This window comes from Schistocerca piceifrons, chromosome 3 (genome assembly GCF_021461385.2).
Source record: "Schistocerca piceifrons isolate TAMUIC-IGC-003096 chromosome 3, iqSchPice1.1, whole genome shotgun sequence".
NCBI classification, from domain to species: domain Eukaryota; kingdom Metazoa; phylum Arthropoda; class Insecta; order Orthoptera; family Acrididae; genus Schistocerca; species Schistocerca piceifrons.
Window position 1 is genome coordinate 872970270 of NC_060140.1, and position 24539 is coordinate 872994808.

The 24539-nt window shown below is 42.6% G+C and overlaps 1 protein-coding gene across 1 annotated transcript in view; it reads left to right on the top strand.

The window, feature by feature from the left end:
- The first annotated feature begins 518 nt into the window (after positions 1-518).
- Positions 519-24539, top strand: part of LOC124789139 (cytochrome P450 4g15-like) — a 64232-nt gene continuing 40211 nt past the window's right edge. The window contains exons 1-2 of the mRNA XM_047256432.1: positions 519-724; positions 20946-21147. Of these exons, the coding sequence (XP_047112388.1) occupies positions 519-724; positions 20946-21147 (408 nt within the window). The remainder of the gene's footprint in view (positions 725-20945; positions 21148-24539) is intronic.

Below are 24539 nucleotides of genomic sequence, written 5' to 3' on the forward strand. Positions count from 1 at the left end.
CACAAAATTCCAATCACCCACTTTCTCCTCCGAATGCGAAAATATTTTGTTAACACCGACCTACATACAGAGGAACGATCACCACGATAAAATAAGGGAAATCAGAGCTCGTACGGAAAGATATAGATGTTCATTCTTTCCGCGCGCTATACGAGATTGGAATAATAGAGAATTGTGAAGGTGGTTCGATGAACCCTCTGCCAGGCACTTAAATGTGATTCACAGAGTGTCCATGTAGATGTGGAAGTAGATGGTGATTCCCTGAGTTGCGAAGCAGCTTATGGCCGTAAACACATCGGGACGGTAAACACCGCTGCCTGCCTTCCTTCGCTTCACCAGATCAACGTTGACTCACAGCCTGCTGACCTCTGGCCGTGTTTTCGTGTACACGGAAACGAAGGCCAGAGGGAGTTTCCGGACCGGCGCCGCCGTGTCTGGCTGTGGACGCCGGGTAACGCATATATTGGGGCACTGGCGCGTACCCCGCTCACACGCGGTGACTGACTTCGCGCACGGAGATGTGGACGCAGCTGATGACGGGCGCGGCGTGGGCGGCGGTTTGGCTGGCGGGCGTGCTGTGGTGGTTGTGGGCGACGCGCGCTCGCACCTCGGCGCCGGGTCCAGCCACGCTGCCGTTGCTAGGCAACCTCATGCTCTTCCGCAAACTTCCTGTGCTCGTGCAACAGCTGAAGGACATGCACGCGCAGTACGGAGACGTCTTCAGGTGAGTTACTTGTCTCATTGTACAACGAGGTGACAAAATTCATGGGATACCTCCAAATATCGTGTCGGACCACCTTTGTCCGGCGTAGTGCACCAACTCTACACGGCATAAACCAACATATCGTCAAGTCCGCGGGTCAATTCTAGTGTCCGATACCACCCGTCGGCTTTGACCAATGACGTAATGTGTGATGTTATTTTGTTTGTGCCGCAGATTGCTGTCGATGAACATTAAATGATTTCTCTCGATTTCCTCGTTACGCGCATATATTTAAAATTCGATGTAGCTTCTTTTGTTTTCATCTCGTAATTTGTTTTCGACATCTTTTGTTAACGAAAGCAGTCGTGATTTGTAAGGTATTGATTTCTGACGCTGTTCGTTATGGATGAGTCAGTTGTTTTTACTGTGAAAATTCTGCTTCAGAAAATGAGTGACCGTAAATCAACTATAAAATTTTTGCAATCATTGGGCGTAATTGCTGAATTTTGCAAATACAGTGTCTGTGGAAATTATATGGTTTTGACGAAGGTTGCGTCATCACGAACTTCCCACGAATTCAAGTGGAGGTGCAGAAAAAGTAACATATGCAGATCCATACGCAGGGGGGGCGTGGTTCGAAAGATCGAGTCTGAATTTAGAAGTAATTGTCATGCTAACCTACTATTTTCGCTGTGAATATTCTTGCAAATCTGTCATGCACGAAGCAGGGGTTTCGTGTGGCACTGTAGTCGACTGGTTCTCGTTTTGTAGAGAAGTCTGCGGGGAATTTATAAAGTATAGGGGGTCATTGGGGAAGGGTTTATAGTTGAAGTAGATGAGTCACATTTTGGAAAGAGAAATTACGAAAGGGGGCACGAGGTTGTTGGGCTTTGGATTTTTGAAGTAGTAGTTTCTGGAGGAGATTGTGCTGATGTTGTATTTAGGGTTGTACCGAATCGGACAAAGGAAGTCTTCACATCTTTAATAGAAGAATATGTGGAAGAAGGTTCTGTAGTCATGTCGGATGGGTTTGCTTCGTACAAGGGGTTGGGTGAAATGGGTTATCATCATTTGGTCGTGGATCACAACATTCAGTTTAAGGATTATAAGACGGGGGCATGCGCTAATACTATTGAGAGGTGTTGGGGGGCTGTAAAATCTGTTATCGGGCGAGGAAAGAGACTGATTTCTGTGTTGCAAGGCCATTTAGATGAATACTGTTGTAGGAAGAGTATTCCTAAAGGTTATTGTTTATTTCTTGCATTTATGAAAGCTGTCAGCAAAATGGAGAAGCCTCGTTTTGTTAGTTAGGTGTTGGTGGGTCTGATACTTTTTTCTTGTTTTAGGTTGCGTTTTTCTATGTTACTACATCGTGCCAGTGTTACCTTTTTGGTTTCTCTGGAGGGAGGGTTTGTTGTCGTTTTAATATTTTCTGGTTAAAATGGTGTGCCGAGGGGTATTGCTGTGTCTCTGCCGGAGAGTTTGTTATTGACTCGTGGTTTCATTTTTTTTTTTTTTTTTTTTACTATTTTAAAATTTTGCGTCTGATTGAGGACGGGTGGTAGGGAAGAATTGATTTGGGTGGTACCTCATTCGTGCCGGTCAGTTTGAGGTTCTTATTTTTTTCATTAGTTATTCTGGATTTTGCTTCTTTCGTTACTGTTCGAACTTCTAACATTATTATTTCTTGTTATGTCCTTATTTCGTTCTTGTGAGCCTCGACCTTTGACTCGTTTGGAAGTTCATATGCAGTAAGTTTCTTTTTATGTAGCCACTTTTATGTTTTTCTTTTCGATGTTTCTGCTACTCTTCTCTTATTTTTACTGTCACTCCTGGTGTATCGATTTTACTGAGTGTTATATGGAGCTACTGTAGCTGGTGTGACTTTCGTGTAGTATAGTTATCGGTTGCAAGGTTTGGTCAGTAATGTGTGTAAAAATGTTCATTTTTTGAAAGTCTAGTTGTATTCTGTTGTTCACTAACAAGATAATTTTTTTAAGCACGTTTCTGATATAAGATTTTTGCGCAACAAACAAATATTGGAATCCGTAACTATAAATGACCTCCTACATAGGTTGGTTCGAACTGTTAGACGGTTCATTATTTAGATCGTTTTAGCAGTACGTGTGGAAAATATAATATAATATATGCACTCGTAATTGCTCATATTTCTTATTTATTTCACTCATCTTCAACTCGTTTAAATTAAATTCGAGCGTAAATAATAGTCGCATTAAATGTGTTGTTTTACGGCATGCTACATTCGTTTAAGAGTATGATCCGTTCCATTCATAGATTGTCCATTACAGCATCTTTGCCTTACGTATGACGTCACTGGTCAAAGCCGACGGGTGGTATCGGACACTAGAATTTATCCAAGTCACCTGCAGAAATACGGAGCCATGCTGCCTCTACAACCGTCAACAATTGCGAAAGTGTTGTCGATGCAGGATTTTGTACACGAACTGACCTCACGATTACGTCAAATAAGTGTTCTATAGTATTCATGTCGGGCGATTCAATCAAATAATGAATTGTGGCCTGGTGACATGGGGCAGTATCGTACACAAAAATTACATCGTCGTTCGGCTCATGAAGTCAATTAATGGCAGCAAATGGTCTCCAAGTAGCAGAGTATAACGCATTTCCAGTCAATGATCGGTTCAGTTGGAGCAGAGGACACAGTCCATTCCCTGCAAACACAGCCCAAACCATTATGAAGTCACCACCAGCTCGCATACTGCCTTGTTGACAAATTAGGTCCATGTCTTCGGGGGTCTGCGCCAACTCGAACCCTACCATTAGTTCTCACCAATTAAAGTCGGGGCTGGTCTTACTAGGCCACGGTATTACAGTCATCTAGGGACCAACCGATATGCTCACGAGCCCAGGAGAAGCGCTGCAGGCGATGTCGTGCTGTTAGCAAAGGAACTCGCATCTGCTGCCGTAGTTCATTAACGCTAAATTCGCAGCAATGTCCTAACGGATACGTTCGTCGTACGTCACACATTGATTTCTGCGTTTATTTCACGCAGAGTTGCTTGCCTGTTACCACTGACAAATCTGTGCAAACGCTGCTGCTCTCGGTCGTTAAATGAAGGCCATCGGCCTCTGCGTTGTCCGTGATGAGAGGTAATGCCTGAAATTTTGTATTCTCTGCACACTCTTGACACTGTGTACCTCGGAATATTGAACTTCCTAATGATTTCCGAAACGGAATGTGGCATTCGCCCAACTACCACTCCGCATTCGGTTGATTCCCGTCGTACGGCAATAATCAAGTCACGAATCTTTTCACATGTATCACCTGATTACAAACGGCAGGTCCTCTAATGAACTGCATTTTCATACCTTGTGTACGCGACGCTACCACCCTACGTATATGTGCATATCGCTATACCATTACCTTTGTCACCTCAGTGTATAGTACACATTTCCTAATTTATTGGTGCCTCAGAATATATTCTATCAATCGATCTCTTATTTTATTCAAGCTGTTCCATAAATTTCTATCTTCTTCAGTTCGATTCAGTAGCCGGCCGCTGTGGCCGAGCGGTTCTAGGCGCTTCAGTCCGGAACTACGCTGCGGCTACGGCCGCAGGTTCGAATCCTGCTCGGGCATGGACATGTGTGATGTCCTTAGGTTAATTAGGTTTGAGTAGTTCTAAGTTTAGGGGACTGATGACCTCAGATGTTAATTCCTATACCGCTTAGAAATTTTTTGCGATTCAGTACCTCTTCACTAGTTATTCGATCACGCCATCTAATCGTACACATTCTACTGTAGCAGCCGAATCGACGGGCAACAGTTGGAATCAATCAATAGATACAAATACATGGGTGTAATACTTTGTAAGGATATGAAATGGAATGATCACATAGGCTGAGTCGTAGTTAAGGCAGGTAGCAGATTTCGATTTATTGGTGGAATACTAGGAAAATACTATCAGTCTACAAACATAGTTGCTTACTTATGGCCGGCCGAAGTGGCTGAGCGGTTCTAGGCGCTACAGTCAGGAACCGCGCGACCGCTGCGGTCGCAGGTTCGAATCCTGCCTCGGGCATGGATGTGTGTGACGTCCTTAGGTTAGTTAGGTTTAAGTAGTTCTAAGTTCTAGGGGACTGATGACCTCAGAAGTTAAGTCCCATAGTGCTCAGAGCCATTTGAGAGCTTACTTATGTTTGTTGCGAGAAGGCTCAGAAACGTGATAAATATCCTGAAAGTAATGAAAGGTTTCCTGCAACGAATGTTTTGTCCATTTTATTTTTATTTTCCGTACTACGACGTTTCGGCTTTGTAGCCATTCTCAAGTAAAATCTTTAGCCTGTTAACTTCGTATGTTTTGGGTTATTTTCAGAGACAGTCCGTGCTTGTCCAGACCTCAGAACTGTAGCGATAATATTAGATACAGTATAAACAGCAGCACACAACTACGCTTTATATGTATATAAAACAAACGGTGTTCGAACTCTTACGGGAATCGGCGCTAAAGCCGCGAGTAATGAGTATGATGGGCAGGGTCACTATGGCTATAATGCGGGACAATAAGTTGCGAATGTGGGTCTCACGGGAGGCGTGCCAGAAATAAGTCCCTGCAGTCGCACTATCGTCTGTGTCCTCGGTGACTCAGATGGATAGAGCGTCTGCCGTGTAAGCAGGAGATCCCGGGTTCGAGTCCCGGTCGGTGCACACATTTTCAACTGTCCATGTTGACTTATATCAACGCCTGTGTGCAACTAAGGGTTTTCATTTCATTGTAATTTGCGCAGTTTGCTATTATCAGGTAGCACTCAACTGTGTGCAACGGCACCTCGGCACCATGAGGTGTGGCTGCGCACAGTGGTAAGCAAATAAATATTAAATAGAAATAAAGAACAGTCTCTGCAAGAAACGTATTTCTTCCAAAAAGCTTACAAATCACTCGTGCGACCCATCTAGAACCGACTTTAAATGATAACTGTCAAAATATACTAAGACTCCTTACGTACCGGTCTCGCAGGGATCTGGAGGGAGATTTGATTAATTACAGAGCGCACAGAGGCTTTTAAACAGTCATTTTCCCGCGCTCCATACGTGAATGGAATGAGAAGCAGCCCTAACAAGTACAATGGGAGGTACTCTACACAATGATTTGCGGAGTATGGATGCACATGTAGATATAGATTTCAAAACCTTCTTTTCCTTTCTTGTCTGAACTGTATATCCTTCACGTTTCACTTCCATACGGGACTGCACTACAGGCAAATCTACATCTACATGATCACTCTGCAATTCACTCCTAAGTGTTTGGCAGAGGGATCGTGGAACTACTCTCAGGCTGTTTCCCTATCGCCTCGCCGGCCGGAGTGACCGAGCGGTTCTAGGCGCTAGAGTCTGGAGCCGAGCGACCGCTACGGTCGCAGGTTCGAATCCTGCCTCGGGCATGGAAGTGTGTGATGTCCTTAGGTTAGTTAGGTTTAAGCACTCGTAAGATTTCACCACAACTAGAGAAACCTTTGTTTCGATTTGAAATTGTTTGATGCCTGCCGCCAGTAGATCAGAAGAGTACGGACTAGCGAAGTATAGGCAATCTCTTAAGAATTTGTTGCATGTTGTAAGTGTTCTGCCAATGAAACGCAGTCTCTGCTTCGCTTTCCACGCAACGCTTTCTGGCGTTGGTTCAGTTTAAATTATTCGTAATTGTAATTCCTAGGTATTTAGTTGAATCAACAGCTTCTCAATTTGAGTTATCTATTGTAAACGAAATTTAACGGTTTTTTTAGTACTCAGGGGGAGGACCTTAGACTTTTTGTTTAAGCTCAACTGCCTCTTTTCGCACTACATAAACAGCTTGTCTACATCATTTTGCAATTAGTCTTGACCTTCTGATGAGGGCTGTTTATATCTTCAAAGTCGTTTATGGTGTACAGATTGGGAACAGCAGAGGGCCTACAACGCTTCCTCGTGGAACCTCAGATATCACTTCTGTTTCTCTCCATTATTCCCGGTCAGTTATTACGAACTGTGAAGTTTGATAGGAAATCACGAATCGAGTCGCGCAATTTGTTTAGGCGCCGCTTGGGAGGAACGTTATCAAAAATAGAACTATCGAATCAATTTGAGATCCCCTATCAATATGACTGATTACTTCGTGTGAATAGAGTCAATTGTGTTTCTCAAAAATATTTCCTGAGACCCTGATGGTCGACGGATTTCATAACGTAAAAACATAGACATGTTCCAAAATTACTGCAAATCGATATCAATGAATGGGCCTATGATTCAGCGGATTAGTCTCTTTCTTTTCTTGTGTAATTATGGGACCGGTGCAACTTTCTGTCTCTAGGTACAGATCTTTCGTCTAGCGAGCGGTTAAGCAGTATCCAGTCACATTAAGGTGACATTGTATGTCCTATGCCGCCAATGTTAAATTATTGAATTTTGGTACTCACTATCTTTGAAACTTTTTAAGACACCAACTTACAATTTTCCTTAATTATTAAATGCACCTTTCTAGATACAGTGAACTAGAATTATTACTAAAATTGTAGAACCTTAAGTCTTTCATAGTTCCCACCATTAAGTTACTTCAGCATCAGACACTGCTAACTTAGTCATAACGCCAACAAATACATTTTTAGGCATGCAGCACCACACAACGTTATTGAAGGACTCATTCACATTCTGGGTCTTCCCATGTAAACACTTCTTTAGTAGCTCAGGATTTGCCAAATCTCTGTAAATAGGTTTGATTGCCTCCATTACTGCCAAAGGAAGAGAGAATGTTTATGTACATTCATCCAGGGTGCCAGAAAATTCAGCTTGCCTATATTTACACCAAGTGTTTGTTGGAGGTGGACACAGAGCATGACATGGCTTCCTTCACCACTATCACACGTGTTTTCAAGTACTTCAGAAGAAAATGCAGGTCTCACATGTGTTACCCGCGAATCTGCGTTTCTTGAAGTTACTTTTACGCTAGGTCATTTTATTTACGTATAAAAAGCAATAGAAGTTAACTTACTACAAAAATAGCCGAAATCACACTACTTTCATCGAAAAGTAGTATCAGAAACAAAGGACTGATTTGTTTATTCGTAATGGCAAATTCTGAGACGTAGTAGTAGGCACAAAACAAAGCATTTCACAGCCTTGTGGACTGTGTAGATCCCAAGATATTACTGCTCAACTGTGGCAATATATGCATATCCGCGAAATTTTACAGTCACACGTCAACATTCAAAATATTATTTGAAGGTCTCACAATTGTCTGATTTTATTTGTATTATATACCAAAATGTTGAGGAAAGCTCAAAGTACATTATGGAGTAAAAATCTAAAAATGTCAAATTTCAACGAATTTCACGTACAATGTCCCTTTAACGTGGTCACCTGTCAAAAGCCTGCGTAACCACCTTTTGCAGTACGGACTGTTGCGAGACGTGCAGGAAGAGTGAATGAGGATATGGAACGTACTGCCATGGATGCCGATTCCAATGACGTAGCCAGCTGTGCTACGTTTCTCGATTGGCGATCCGTGGCGCGAACTGCCTGATCGATTTGGTCGGGGTGTTTGGTGGCCGGAGGAGTACAGTAAATTTATTCTGTTGCTCTTCGAACAACGCAAATACACTGTGAGCTGTGCGACGCGTTACATTGTCGTACTGGTAGATGCCGTCGCCCCGAGGGAAAACAAACAGCACGTAGGGGTGAAAATAGTTCCAAAGGATATATGCATACTTGCTTTGATCATTGTGCCTTCCAGAATGACGCGGTCACCCAGGGGATGACGCGAAAACGTTCCCCGCACCATTACGCTGCCTGGATCCTTCCGACTACTGTTACAGGGTGTTTGCTTTCGGGGTTGCACGCCGTACGCGCATAAAGCGTGATTCGTCAAAAAAGGCGACCTGTCGCCACTCAGTGGACGTCTGGATGCATTATAGGCGTGGGAACTCCAGCCTCCGTCGACGATGGATAGCAGTCAGCATGGGTGCACTAGGTGGGGGTCTGCTGCAGGGGCCCATACAAGGCAATGTTCGCTGAACAGTCGTTGAGGAGACACTGTTGGTAGCCCCTTGGTTCATCTGGGTCATCAGTTGCTCAACAGTTACACATCTATTCGCCGCACGTATGTCCACAGTGGCGGTTCACCCCTGTCATCTATGGTCCATGGTGCATCACAGTTACCTTCGCGCTCGTATTAGATAGCGCCATTTTGCCACGCGTGGTATACTTCAAACACAGCGGCTTGCGAGCAGATTGCAAACTTAGCCGTTTCGGAAATTCTTCCACCCTTGGCAAGAAAGCCAAAGCTCTGTTTTCCACCCCACCCCACCCTCACCCAACATGCTTTATATACCCTCCACTGCTAGTGCTGCCACCGGCCGTCTGTGGTGGTTATTGCCTGATGACGTCGAACATAGGCGATGAGCACATTAAAGTGACTGGACCGCGTCTATGATCGATAAAAATTGAATTATTTCATCAGAATACTCCGAAAGGAACCTAATTGGTATAGAATATGGGCCCGCAGACTTTCGTTTATCAAGTGACTTAAGTTGTTGCGGTACGCAGAGGGATATCTACTTCTAGATTACTCATGTTGGCAGCTGTTCTTGATTCCAGTTCTGAAATATTCACCGAATCTTCTCTGGTGAATGAGTTTCCCAAAACCATGTTTAGTAACTCCGTGTTAGTGGTGCCGTTGTTGTTGGTAACATTACCATTGGTAGCACACAGTGAACATATTGTCTTGGCGCCGGTCAACTTTACACACGACCGGAACCTCTTCGAATTTTCTGCCGTATTTAGAGACTGTTTTGTTGTGAAAACTTTTAAAAGCAACTCGCATTAAATTCCGTGCTACGTTTAGAGCATCTTTAAACTTTTGCCTATTTTGGGTATTTTCTGTTCTTTTAAAAATAGCCTGCTTTTTCGTCGTTTCTGCAAAAATGACCTGAACTGTGTTGTGCACCATGGGGAGCTATTCCAAGTTCTATTATTTTACTTAGTAAAGAGCTCTAAATTTCTGTAAACACATCTTCAGAAAATACCTCCAAGCACATAAATGTATAATCGATATCAACAAAACTTTCAGAAACGAGTTTCTTGCTATTGCCGATCTGCATTTTATATCCTCTACATCGGCTATCGTCAGTTATTTTATTGCTCAAAATACTCATCTACTACTTTCAGTGTCTCGTTTCTTAATCTGATTCCCTCAGCATCTCCAGATTTGACTTGATTACATTCCGTTACCCTTCTTTTACTTTTCTTGATGTTCGACTTAACCTCTTCTCAAGACGCTAAGCATCGTATTTGACTGATCTTTCAAGTCCTTTGACATCAGACTGAATTTACAATGCAATCGGTTAAACTAAAAGTTTTTATTTTAAAGCAGATTCTTATCATAAACAATGATTTGTAATATATTGGAATATATATAGTAAAAAAAAATATTTCGCCCATTAAGCGCTGTTTATCAAGGACTATCATAATTATTTCTTCATGAAGGATAACGCCATGGAGACTTCGACTGATAATTAACAATTTTGTATTGATAACACACAATTTCTGCGTTAGTCACTTATTTATTGCACCACTATACGTTTCGAAGATTCATACTATCTTCAGGGGAGGAATTGTGTAGTTACATTCTTGAATTAGTGCAGAGACTGCCCGCCGGTGTGGCCGAGCTGTCTAGGCGCCACAGTCTGGAACCGCGCGACCACTACGGTCGCAGGTTCGAAGCCTCGGTCATGGATGTGTGTGATGTCCTTAGGTTAGTTAGGTTTAAGTAGTTCTAAGTTCTAGGGGACTGATGACCTCAGAAGTCCCATAGTGCTCAGAGACATTTGAACTTTTTTTTTTTTTTTTTTTTTGCAGAAGAGACTAGACGCCTTTCTCACAGTAGCGGGCAAAGTACAAAACAGACTATATTTTGTTCTTTGCAGGTGATAATTTTTATTTCAGAAGCAGTACTGCTAAAGCAATCAACATGAATTATGCAAGAACAAAACGATGATCCATACTGCTGTTCGTTGTATGCTCTCTTCACTGTACATAGTGTTACACTGTAACTTTACACAGGGCTGTTACACATACTGTATGTCGCCACATTTACATTAAGTACAAAGAGCCATCTTTGTTATCCAAGAAAGCATTTAAGAAATTGAGACAAATGGCATATAAGTAAAATTATATTAGGTTGGTGCATAAGTTCGCATCGTTTTTGTTTCTCATGTTGGTATTCCGGTTGCTGTGGGTTTCTTTATGATTGTCATTTTTTATTTGTACTTCATTGTTGCTGTTTGAGTTTACATACAGTCATTTTGTCATTTGGAGATACTGAGTGGAGCTTTCGACGCTATAATATAGAGTGACAAGTGGAGAAATCGGAACATTTCCGACATGTTCTTCTGTTTGAGTTCAATAGAGGGGTGACAGCATCGTCTACGTCTACTTGATTACTCTGCTATTCACAATAAAGTGCCTGGCAGAGGGTTCAACGAACCACCTTCAAGCTGTCTCTCTACCGTTCCACTCTCGAACAGCGCGCGGGAAAACGAGCACCTAATTTTTTCTGTGCGAGTCCTGATTTCTCTTATTTTACCGTGATGATCATTAAAACTATGTACGAGGGTAATCCCAAAAGTAAGGTCTCCCATTTTTTTATAAGTACATAGAGCTCTTCATTTCTACAATAGTTTACATCAGTTTACAGCTTGAACATTTAGCTATTTGTCAACAAAATCACCATTTCTGTCGATGCATTTTTGTAGACGCTGTGGCAGTTATTGTATGCCCATGTCATACCAGCTCGCCGCCATGCTGTTCAGAAAGTTATGAACCTCTTCTTTCACCTCGTCGTCGGAGCTGAATCGCTTTCCGGCCAAATGTTCTTTTAACCTAGGGAACAGGTGATAGTCGCTGGGCGCCAAGTCCTCTTCTCCGGTTCTGAATTGCCCGTTTGAGTTTTTCCAGAGTCTCACAGTACCTGTCGGCGTTAATTGTGGTCCCAGCGATTCAGCTCCTAGGACGAGGTGAAAGAAGAGGTTCATAACTTTCTGAACAGCATGGTGGCGAGCTGGTATGACATGGGCATACAATAACTGCCACAGCGTCTACAAGAATACATCAATAGGAATGGTGATTATATCGAAAAATAGCTAAATGTTCAAGCTGTAAACTGATGTAAACCATTGTAGAAATAAACAGGTCTATGTACTTACAAAAAAGAGGAGACCTTACTTTTGGGGTTACCCTCGTAGGTGGGTGCCAACAGAATGTTTTCCCAATCGGAGGAGAAAACTGGTGATTGATATTTCATGAGAAGCTCCCGTCGCAACGAAAAATGCCTTTGTTTTAATTATTGCCACTCCAATTCACGTATCGTGTCTGTGGCACTATCTCCCCTATTTCGCGATAATACAAAACGAACAGCACTTCTTTGAACTTATTCGATTTCATCAGAGGCAGCCAGAAACATTTGCGCCGTGTGTGGGGATAATGTCATTGTACAGAGCACGGCAAGATAATTGTTTTCTAGTTTTAGGAAGGGTCGTTTTGACATTAGTGGCTCTCCGTGTTAAGGAAGACATTCGAAATTTGATGAGGATCTTTTAAATGCATTAATCCACAAAGATCCATGGCAGTGTACTTGAGAACTGGCAAATGTGATGAATTGTGATCATTACGCCATCATGCGATATTCGCAAGCAAAGAGGAAGGTTCAAAAATCTGGTTTACGGGTGTCGCATACTCTAAGCTAAAACAATAAAATATTAACGGGTGGCCACATGTTCGTCTCTGCTTGCACGTCATCAATTGGCTCGTGGACGACACCGACTGTTCCTATCCTGTACCGTTACTAGTGACGAGAAATAGTGTCTTTATGCTATCATAAGGAAAAGGGAAAAGAAAGGACTATTTGAGCCCAAACGAAGCAGCAACTCCCCGTACAGACCTGCGTGCTTCGTTTAATTAAATACTATTTTAATCAGTGATGTATGCAAGATCGAATAGATTTCCTAGTAAGTGCCATATGTTTCGCATCCTGCATTTACTATATGCAAGCTATTACATTAATAATACACTGGATCAGTGATGTATGCAACAAAAGACAATGTTTTGCATCTGGTGGAGCAACAACGGTGTGGTGTACTGCGCATTGCTTTTCCGAGGTATGACCGTCACTGCTAATATTTATAATCAATAACTGAGATGTCTTGCAGACGCACTCCAAGAACAATGACCATGAAGATTGCGTGAAGTGATGCTACTTAACGATATCGTCCGCCCGCATTCTGCTAGACTGACAAGAAAAGCTGGACAGGTCTTTGGATGGGAAGTCTTTCCGCACCCACATATTCACTGATCTTGCGCCCTCAGATTTCCACATTTCCCGTTCTCTATCGAACAACCTTGAAGGAGCTTCCTTTCCGGATGAAAATGCGTTCCAAACATGGCCCTATGAATTCTTTGCCTCAAAACCATGTGATTTCTATAGCCGCGGAATCGAAAAATTATCCCATTGTTGGCACACTCGTGAATACTGAAGGAGAATTCTAGAGTATTCTTGATGACTAAAGTCTGTTATGTGGTACTACTGTGTTTATTAATCTAATAGAAAAACGCTAAGAACCTATGCACCAACCTAATACACTGAAGCGCCATAGAAACTGGTATAGGCATGCGTATTTAAATACAGAGATATATAAACAGGCAGAATAAGCCATAACACTGCAACATTATGAACTGATCACAAGTTAAGTGTCTCTCAACTAAATACTTTTCTATTTAGAATGAAAGTTAAATGGAATTCACTAACAGGTTACTTCTCAATGTCTTTTGAATAAAGAAATTGTTTTCATAAATAGTTGTCTTTCTGTTAATTATTATTTATCATGAGCATAAAGGATAACCTGTGGATCCTATTACACTATTAATAGGCACTTTCAGTAAACAAAAGAAACAAGTGTTTAGCAAGCATGAGAATATAACTTTCCACAATTGCAGATTTCTACTTTCACTACAGTGAGACACAAAATTAACATATTTGTAAGATACTGACTCACCTTTTGCGATTTACAACAGGCAGCAATGTGATCATTTACTAGGCAAAACTTTATAAGCCTCAGTCTTAAGAACTTTTAATTTTGAAGTTGGCAACAACATATTAATAAGCAGTTTTAATAGGAAAATTATTTTCAGTAAGCATCATTTACTATAACTCACTCTCTTGCCACATTAACTTTAACTTTCTTTTTACTATGTTCAAGAGGCATTAATTAGTTAAAACAATAGGCTTTAATGTTCTTTCAATAAAGACACTCGGTAATCACTTTAGTTCAAACGGAGAGGAACCTAAGAGGTATTATGATAAGGAAAAAAATCGAGGTAGGTACATAAATTCAATTACAAATTACCTTATATTTGAGCACACTAACACATCCAATAAGCTGATCCTTCACTGTACATTACTATAGTGTTCCATTACAGTGATTGTGCAATGTGGTGGCGATTGCATGTTGGTAGGTGGATTTGCAGGTAGAATTGCTGGATTCTGTCATTTCTTGGTGGCGATGATAGATGCTAATTTCAGAATAATTCCAGCTCTTTATCCATCCATCTGAGGCATTGGAAAGCGTCAGGAAAACCTCTCTTGGCACCAGCACAATATACAACTTTTACATGAGCAGTTGGGAGTTTGGTAGCTCGTCCCCGACTGACTCTCAATTCCACCTTTTCTACCTAGGCCAACCACACTTGCGCGCGCTACACAGTTCCGTTCCCGAGGGGAACCACAACACCTTTTACATACAAAATAACTAAACCCTAAGTGAAGGTCAGCAATTTACATAACAGCAAACAAACATTTTAAATAAAACAGAACATTTGCATATATTGACATTTCTACAAAAAATTATTTAAATAAAATTATTTAATTTTAAAGATAACCAAAGAGATTATATAACAAAGACAAAACATATCATTACAGAGATTATATTTAATTACAGTATCTAATTAATCGTACACTAATTATAGAAGTTCAACGATGAGATGTTGAACAAAACAGAAAGCCAAATGAATCAACAAAAGGTATGTAGTGTCTAAGCTATGGTGTTACAAAGCACTGTGATCGGCAACGCCTATATGAGACAACAACTTTCTGGCGCAGCTCCTAGATCGGTTACTGCTGTTACAATGGCTGTTTATCAACATTTAAGTGAGTTTGAATGTTGTTATAGTCAACGCACGAGTGATGAGACACAGCTTCTCCGAGGTAGTGATGAAGTGGGGATTTTCCCGTACGGCCATTTCACGAGTGTACAGTCAATATTACGAATCCGATAAAACATCAAATCTCCGACGTCGCTGAGACCGAAAAAAGATCCTGCGAGAACGGGATCAACGACGACTGAAGAGAATCGGTCAACGTGACAGAAGTGCAACCCTTCCGCAAACTGCTGCAGATTTCAAGGCTAGGCCATCAACAAGTGTCAGATTGCGAACCATTCAACGAAACACTTATCTGGTGTTCCTCAAGGATGTGTAACAGTCCGTTTGCTCTACTCAGTCTATATAAAAGCTTTAGGAGACTATCTGAGCAACCCTCTTAAATTTTTTACAACTGATATCTACATTTACCGTCCAGTGCAGACAATGAATTCCTAAATGATTTAGACACAAAATTGAATCTGTCTCTGGTCAGGGAAGCCAGTGAACATAAAATTATCAAAGCATAGATGGAAACTCGTAAACTTGCTACGAAAGCGTCGTCACCATTACTGATACATTACCAGCTAAATGTAGAAGCTACAGCTCTATAGTTTAAAACAGTGCTGGCCAAGATTTCGGCTCACGGCCCTGCCCTAGCACAAGTGCCATAGCGCTCGGCCTCGCTACACATTTCCGCCACCACCACCACGCTATGCCGTCTGATCGCTTGGATGGATTAGAGGGGGAAGCTGGGAACACGCTGCATTTAAATGGCAACGCTATCGCACTGCTTGTGACCTGGGTTTGTATTTGTCATTTCTCGACAACATGGATCACAAACAAAACAAATTTTCAGTTTTTGATTATTTTGACACACTGAAAAAGTGATATCGTATTTATCTGGTACAAATTTTCGGATTACGGACAAACGCTGACAATTTCACAGATATTCGCACTCAAGTTACCATTTAATCGTGAATATGTAGTTGCATAATCGAACAAAAATCTCTCATACAAAGAGATCGAGCGAAATGTTGCAACACTTTTTCAGCCTCATTATGGATATGTGGAAAAACTGCCTGAGGAAAGCTATTTAGGGGTTCTGGAAAAAGAATTTGTCATTAAAATGGGAATTACCTTGCATGTCAATCAGCTACATCAGCACATGCACAGGGACACTTTCGACTAGAACGGTAAACGCTCTCGCAAACAGCTCGAAAAACAGATATAAGATTGAAAGTGTCCTCAAAACCTTTAGGAAACGATCCTTGTAACTCATTCAAGGACACACTAAATTTTTCTAACCTGGCGTTTCTTTAACTGCAGCGAGCTTAGGAAATTGGACTGTGTTCGTCAGAATGCGTCCCTTCTATAACGGTATTTTCTTTCTCAAACGCATCCCCATCGAACCAGAAAGTAGTTGTCTCTCATCTTGCAATGTCTTGCTGTGGGCACTGTGCAGTCAAATCCACTTATAATGTGAGGTGCGCAATAAGTTCTGGATGTTCTAATTTTCTTTCCTACTCATTTTTTCTTCGTAAATTCAACAATATCGAGTTTTAAATCGAAAAGCCCTTCCAAGCGTATTCCTTTACTTAACCAACCTGCTTTGCAGTAGTAAATAGTGTCTCCATTCTCTTCTCTCACTTGCACCTAAAGCTGTTGCAACCGACAGTGGAATAATGTGTGCCACTTCAAAAATTTTGCTATTTATACCATCAGCTTCCCCATGCGTTGCATGCCTACAGATTTACTTCCTGATGCATGGAATAACGAATCCCGTCGGTCGATCGCTGTAATTTGTTTCTTTTCCATTGTTAACTAAATCTTTAAATTCTTTTTGTGTGGTATTGTAATATAGTTTCATAGCAAATTTGCAGTTCCCTTTACTTATGAGACAGCTAATAGGTACTGAGACTTCTCATCCCTCTCTTGTCAGTCCCATTCATTTTTAAAGGCTTCATGGATCGTTAGACTGCCTCTTTTTCTGCAAATAGCTGCGATACCTACGAACGTCCTTCATACCACAAGGAAAAAGCACTGACACCACCGATTCTGCCGAAATGGAGAGAGTTGTGCAGAATGAAAAATGCAAAAACGCAATACGAAATGCAATGTCGCGCCGTGCCGGATACTTCCGGGAAGGAGCACAGCCGTGGCCAGCACGTGGCCCGCACACGCTGCACACGTGAAATTTAGCGTGGCCCTGCTCTAAGATATAATCTAGGTGGAGGTCCTTCAAAGACCGTTAATGACCAGTTCTGGGGCTCCAAGGATTTCTGCTTAGGTCCAACGGAGCGCGCCATGCATAAAGTCTGTAAACAAACAGTAGAATACGAAATTTCAAGGGCTTGATGTATTGATTCACGAATTAACGATAATGCTAGATTTCAGCTTAAGGCCTTGAGGATGGCCGTCGTTTTCCTCTAACCTTCCTATGCTCTATGCGTGGCTAATAAAGTGTTAACCGGAATCTCATTTTTCCGGAACGAATCTAGTAAATAACTTCTCAACGAAAAAAGAAGAGATTAGGTTTTAACATCCTGGCTGAATTATCAGTGGCAAACACGAATTGGCACTGGGCAATGTTGACACAGGAAATAAGTCATGGGGCTATTGAAGGAATCATTCCGGCATGCACACAGCTGCAAGATAGTCGGGAACTTTTGCTTTATAGTTGTTGACCATAACCAAAATTTAGTGCCAACAGAGTGAGTGAAAATAAAGTTCATCATTATACGCTATAGAACGGAAATGAGAGTTCCTCATTAGAAGCTGTTGTCGAACTGGAAATATCAGATCAGTAAAATATGCAATCGTCGCTCTGGTGCGCCAGATATCTTGCGAACCATGGATGAAGGGTATCAGACTGATGCCATATTCCTTGACTTCCGGAAAGTGTTTGACACGGTGCCCCACTGCAGACTCCTAAGGTACGAGCGTATGGGATTGGTTTCCAGATATGTGAGTGGCTCGAAGACTTCTTAATAGAACCCAGTACGTTGTCTTCGATGGTGAGTGTTCATCGGAGGTCAGGGTAGCCCCAGAGGAGTGTGGTAGGTCTGCTGTTGTTTTCTATCTACATAAATGATCTTTTGGATAGGGTGGATAGCAATGTGCAGCTGTTTGCTGATGATGATGTGATGTACGGGAAGGTGTCGTCGTTGAGTGACTGTAGGAGGATACAAGATGACTTGGACAGGATTTGTGATTGGTGTAAAGAATGGCAGCTAACTCTAAATATAGATAAATGTAAATTAATGCAGATGAATAGGAAAAAGAATCCCGTAATGTTTGAATACTCCATTAGTAGTGTAGCGCTTGACACAGTCACGTCGGTTAAATATTTGAGCGTAACATTGCAGAGTGATGTGAAGTGGGACAAGCATGTAATGGCAGTTGTGGAGAAGGCGGATAGTCGTCTTCGGTTCATTGATAGAATTTTTGGAAGATGTAGTTTATCTGTAAAGGAGACCGCTTATGAAATACTAATACGACCTATTCTTAAGTACTGCACGAGCGTTTGGGATCCCTATCAGGACGGATTGAGGGAGGACTTAGAAGCAATTCAGAGGCGGCTGCTAGATTTGTTACTGGTAGGTTTGATCATCACGCGAGTGTTACGAAAATGCTTCAGGAACTCGGGTGGAAGTCTCTGGAGGAAAGGAGGCGTTGTTTTCGTGAATCGCTACTGAGGAAATTTAGAGAACCAGCATTTGAGGCTGACTGCAGTACAATTTTACTGCCGCCAACTTATATTTCGCGGAAAGACCACAAAGATAAGAGAGATTAGGGCTCGTACAGAGGCATATAGGCAGTCATTTTTCCCTTGTTCTGTTTGGGAGTGGAACAGGGAGAGAAGATGCTAGTTTTGGTACGGGGTACCCTCCGCCACGCACCGTATGGTGGATTGCGGAGTATGGATGTAGATGTAGATGTAGCAGAACAAAACTATTCTGCAACTCAGTTGTGGGCAAACAAAGAAACCAGAAGTTATTCGTTCGATCGAATTCTAGGGACTTTATTATACAGATGTATTCTAATAACATAACCGAGAGAGTGTGTGTATTTCCCGTTGCGGGTCGCCTCGCGTCAACAGCATTCCAGACCAGAATGAGAACTATTGTTGGCCATACAGTGCTTGTAATAGTTATCGGTTATTGGTTGCGCATTTGGTTTAGTTTTGTGCCTATCGGTCACTACTACAAGTGTTGTGACTTGGCAAGACAGCCAAGCCACTATGAGATAGCCGAAAGGCACGCGTTTAAGCTCACGCAGGCTGGCGTGAGGTCTGGAACAGTTAAAGGAGTTGAGTCTAGTAAAAAAAGTACGTAGCTTCTGAAATACTTAACTTTAATCCATAAATGGTGAACATCGGTCTGACGGTACATGCATCACAAGATAAATAGCAATTGATAATGGTGCCTTGCTAGGTCGTAGCAAATGACGTAGCTGAAGGCTATGCTAACTATCGTCTCGGCAAAATGAGAGCGTATTTTGTCAGTGAACCATCGCTAGCAAAGTCGGCTGTACAACTGGGGCGAGTGCTAGGACGTCTCTCTAGACCTGCCTTGTGGCGGCGCTCGGTCTGCAATCACTGATAGTGGCGACACGCGGGTCCGACGTATACTACCGGACCGCGGCCGATTTAAAGGCTACCACCTAGCAAGTGTGGTGTCTGGCGATGACACCACAACAAGCGTTTGGGAACTGGCTGTCAATGTTTGTTCCTTCGCCTGATTAATGAATATTTTGTACATCAGAGACCTTGGTTGATAGATTTACAGTCTTTGATATCTTGTCTGTATCCTCCCTTCTGAAACAGAAAGGTACTGCATTATACTTGTTTTGGAGACTGGTGTTCCTCGACAGAGATGCTGTAAATTTTTATAAAAAATTGCTTTTGTGTTAATTTTCCTCTGTCAAACATTTTTACTGGAATATTTTCAAGCACCTGCTCCATTTTCATACTTGCAACGGCGTTATACACAACGTGTGGCGTATCACTTCCCGAATGTTACTGTTTTCGTTATTCACCATCCGTGTTTGATCCATTCCTTTAACTACAAAAAGACGAGATGAAGTGCTCTTTTAGTTTTCTCGCTGTTTTTAGTTACTGCACCGTTTTCCATGTTAACTAATGAAATATAGTGTCGACCCTACATACGTCTCCTTTTACTCTTCACACTTTTTACTTTGCATAATATAGTCAAAAGTGCACGTGGTCTTATGTAGATGAAAAATCTGTGATAGAATGTTAAAATTCGTGGATTTCTGCAATGTCGCCTCATTGGAGCGTACTAATTTCTATCCGTTGATTCAGACTCACACAGGTCGGCCGCGGTGGCCGAACGGTTCTAGGAGCTTCAGTCCGGAACCGCGCGACCGCTACGGTCGCAGGTGCGACTCCTGCCTCGGACATGGATGTCTGTGATGTCCTTAGGTTAGTTAGGTTTAAGTAGTTCTAAGTTCTAGGGGACTGATGACCTCAGATGTTATGTCCCATAGCGCTCAGAGCCATTTGAACCATCAGACTCTCACTAACCACGTCTATCACGTATAGTATCTATTTTCCAGTGATGTCGTTGTATGGTTTACCATTCTGTTGGCTCTTATCGGTTTGGCTAGCACTCTTTTAAGACGATAAAGATCAGGTTCCCTGTTACCGACAACAGTTATCTACATGGCAGGTCTGAAGCACTGTATAACGCAAGTGCTCTTTTTTTTGTTTTTTAGGAATTTTTGTTTCACCGACTAAATAACATTATTATACTGAACTGCTCATTTCAGTTGTCACTTTCAGATCATATTACTGCTATGGCAATAATTTGATCTGAAGGTGGTTATGACAATCTGAGCAAGTAATTCAGTGCAGTAATTGGTTTCTAAAAGAAAAAGAGGTAGTCACGGCGAACCTTTCCGTTGCTACATAATGGCTTTGCAGTACTTGCATTAGTGGTTGAGAGTCTAGTAAATTGTGAGATTTGAGTGATGTATTGTAGAAGCTGCGGACGGTCATGAGATGTCTGCTGGCTCTAGGTTCTACGTGGGGCCCAAGCTGTTCGTGGTGGTGACACAGCCCGAGGACGTGAAGGCGGTGCTGGTCGACTGCAGACAGCGCCAAAGGGACCCCTACTTCTTGCGGCCCACGCGCTACTTCATAGGAGACGGGCTCATCACAAACAAGGATGACGTCTGGAAGGCACACCGCAAGATAGTCCTGCCGACGTTCCACACTGAGGTCAGTCGCCACACAATTAACTCAGCTGTGAGAGACATCAGAGTGCGCAAGTATAGTTGTTCTGAAACTTGCTGGTACTTTAATATTGTTAGCAGCCCTGGGATTCACACCGAAAACATTCTTTCAAAGGCATTAACACTACCGACTGAGCTATACAGGCGCGACTTATTACTGGCCCTCACAGCTTTATTTACGACAGTGCCTCCTTCCAAACTTCCTAGAAACTCTTCTTCGTAATTTCCAAGACTAGCACTCCTACAAAAAAAAGGTATTGTGGAGGAACGGTGTAGCCACAGCCTAGGAATTCGTTTACAGAATAAATCCTTCACGCTGCCGTGAATTGTGGACTATTATGGAACTTCCTGTGAGATTAAAACTGCGTGGTGTTTTTCCCACAGACAGATCACGTTCGGCTACCGTGTCATCATCGATTGAAACAATCATGCATGGCTCACGACCCGATCTGAGCTTCAATGCCATCAGCGTCTCTCTAACTCCTGGCCCAGGGCTTTAATTTTCCAGGAAATTTGAAAACAGGGCACTCTCCGCAGTAAAATGGTTCAAATGGCTCTGAGCACTATGAGTCTTAACATCTGAGGTCATCAGTCCCCTAGAACTACTTCAACCTAACTGACGTAAGGAGGTCACACACATCCATGCCCGAGGCAAGATTCTAACCTGCGACCGTGGCAGCAGCGCGGATCCAGACTGAAGCGCCTACAACCGCTCGGCCATTGCGGCCGGCTCACAGTGAAAGATACTCTAAAAAAATCTCCTACGTTGCGGATAAGCCTTTTCTTCCGTAACATCCTTTCTTCCAGTGGGCGTTAGCACCGCAAGATAAAGAGTTTCGATGAAGTTGCAAACTTACGAGTGAGTTACTGGTGGAAATAAAGTTGTGATGGAGTGTCGTGATAACTGGGTAACTGTCTGTACTAGTTTTGTCCGCGAAAGTCAGGATTTGGTGTTGGAATCCCATTATAGTACACAGTGTTACTGTCACAGTTTAGAAACAGTGTAAACTATGGTTCAAATGGCTCTGAGCACTATGGGACTTAACTGCTGAGGTCATCAGTCTCCTAGAACTTAGAACTGCTTAAACCTAACTAACCTAAGGACATCACACACATCCATGCCCGAGGCAGGATTCGAACCTGCAACTGTAGCGGTCGCGCGGTTCCAGACTGTAGCGCCTAGAACCGCTCCGCCACTCCGGGCGGCAAACAGTGTACACTATGCTTCAGAATCAAAAATCCATTCAAGGTCAGATGTAGGCCTATATGTTAGACGCCACAAGTATAGGAATTGCTTAAATGCCCTATAGTTGAAATGATTTCTTTGTTCTCGGTTATGTAGCCGAATTTTAGAACCCCACATGTTCATTGTGTCAATATTACGGTTCCTTGTCAATACATTAATACAAAGATACCGTCAACTTATTACATATTTAGTTTATAAACAATCAACCATCACACGGCAACGTAAACCAACGTAGATAACTTGTTGCCAACGTAACATTACTAAAAACAAAAAGGCATCTTTTAGACGGCTACGACAGACACAAATTGGGTTCGTAAGAGAGCTCAGCACGAAGTCCTCCCTTCCGTCTGAAGCGGTTTTACTTAAAAACAACATTTCCACTTCGTCATTTAGTGTCAAAAGGCATTTTCACTAACGTAATTGTCAGCTGACAACCAGGTTCCTCCGTGTATCAATAAGATTACGTTTTAAAAGATGCTCCCCCCAGAATGCCTTTTTGTGTTGAACCAATTTTTGTAAATTACTATCAAAATTAAGATGAAAGACTTTGTAGGCAGAATCCGAAATTTAATAGAAACACTGCGTATATTTTAGGTTTTCTTTGTCTTTTTCATACATTTTCATCTTAACAGTGGATCGCTATGGTGTAATTTGTTTAGACCCCACCCACCATAATGGATTGGAATCCATGTCTCCGACTTTTTTATTCAATGACATACCACCTGTTAGCCGTGTTTCTGGCGGATAACGAATGTTGGGTTCTAAGATCCGAACTTTCAAGCTGTAATGTTTTCGTTGTGTATGTATAACTACACACATCAACACATCAAAAAACTTTGCATCACCTCCGTTCCGAGAGTTCCGGAACCTGTGTAGAAAATTGGAGTAGAGATCAACATAAACATCATTTTCGCCCTTTTTATTGCTTATGAAAACCACACATTGCATGTTGTGCCACCATACAGCGAGACCTTCAGAGATGGAGGTCCAGATTGCTGTACACTCTGGTACCTCTAACACCCAGTAGCACATCCTCTTGCATCGATGCACGCCTGTATTCGTCGTAGTATACTGTCCACAAGTTCATCAAGGCCCAGATCGTCCAACTCCTCAATGGCGATTCGGTGTGGATCCCTCGGAGTGGTTGGTGGGTCGCGTCGTCCATAAACAGCCCTTTTCACCGTAACCCAGGCGTGTTTGATAGGGTTCATGTCTGGAGAAGGTGCTGGCCGCTCTAGTCGAGCGATGTCGTTATCCTGAAGGAAGTCATTCAAAAGATGTGCACGATGAGGGCGCGAATTGTCATCCAAGAAGACGAATGCCTCGCCAATGTGCTGCCGATATTGTTGCACTATCGGTCAGAGGATTGCATTCACGTATCGTACAACCGTTACGGCGCCTTTCATGACCACCAGCGGCGTACGTCGGTCCCACATAATGCCACCCCAAAACGGCAGGGAACCTCCACCTTGCTGCACTCACTGAACAGTGTGTCTAAGGCGTTCAGCCTGACCTGGTTGCCTCCAAACAATTCTCCGACGATTGTCTTGTTGAAGGCATATGCGACACTCATCGGTGAAGAGAACGTGATGCCAATCCTGAGCGGTCCATTTGGCATGTTGTCGGCCCATCTGTACCGCGCTGCATGGTGTCGTAGTTGCAAAGCTGGATCTCGCTGTGTACGTCGGGAGTGAAGTTGCGCGTCATGCAGCCCACTGCGCACAGTTGGAGTCGTATTCAGTATGGTAGCGTTGCTGTCAGGATTCCTCTCCTGGAGACTTTCCTTGTTGAGAGCCCTTCCAGGCACTAAGTAACAATGCATGCGCGATCGAACCGTGGTATTGACCGTCTAGGCATGGTTGAACTACAGTCAAAACGAGCCGTGTACCTCCGTCCTGGTGGAATGACAGGAACTGATCGGCTATCGGACCCCCTCCGTCTAATAGGCGCTGCTCATGCATGGTTGTTTACATCTTTGGGCGAGTTTAGTGACATCTCTGAACAGTCAAAGGGACTGTGTCTGTGATACAATGTCCACAGTTAACGTCTATCTTCAGGAGTTCCGGGATCTGGGGTGATGCAAAACTTTTGTTGGTATAATAAGTATCAAACTTGGTTGCAATAATTACACG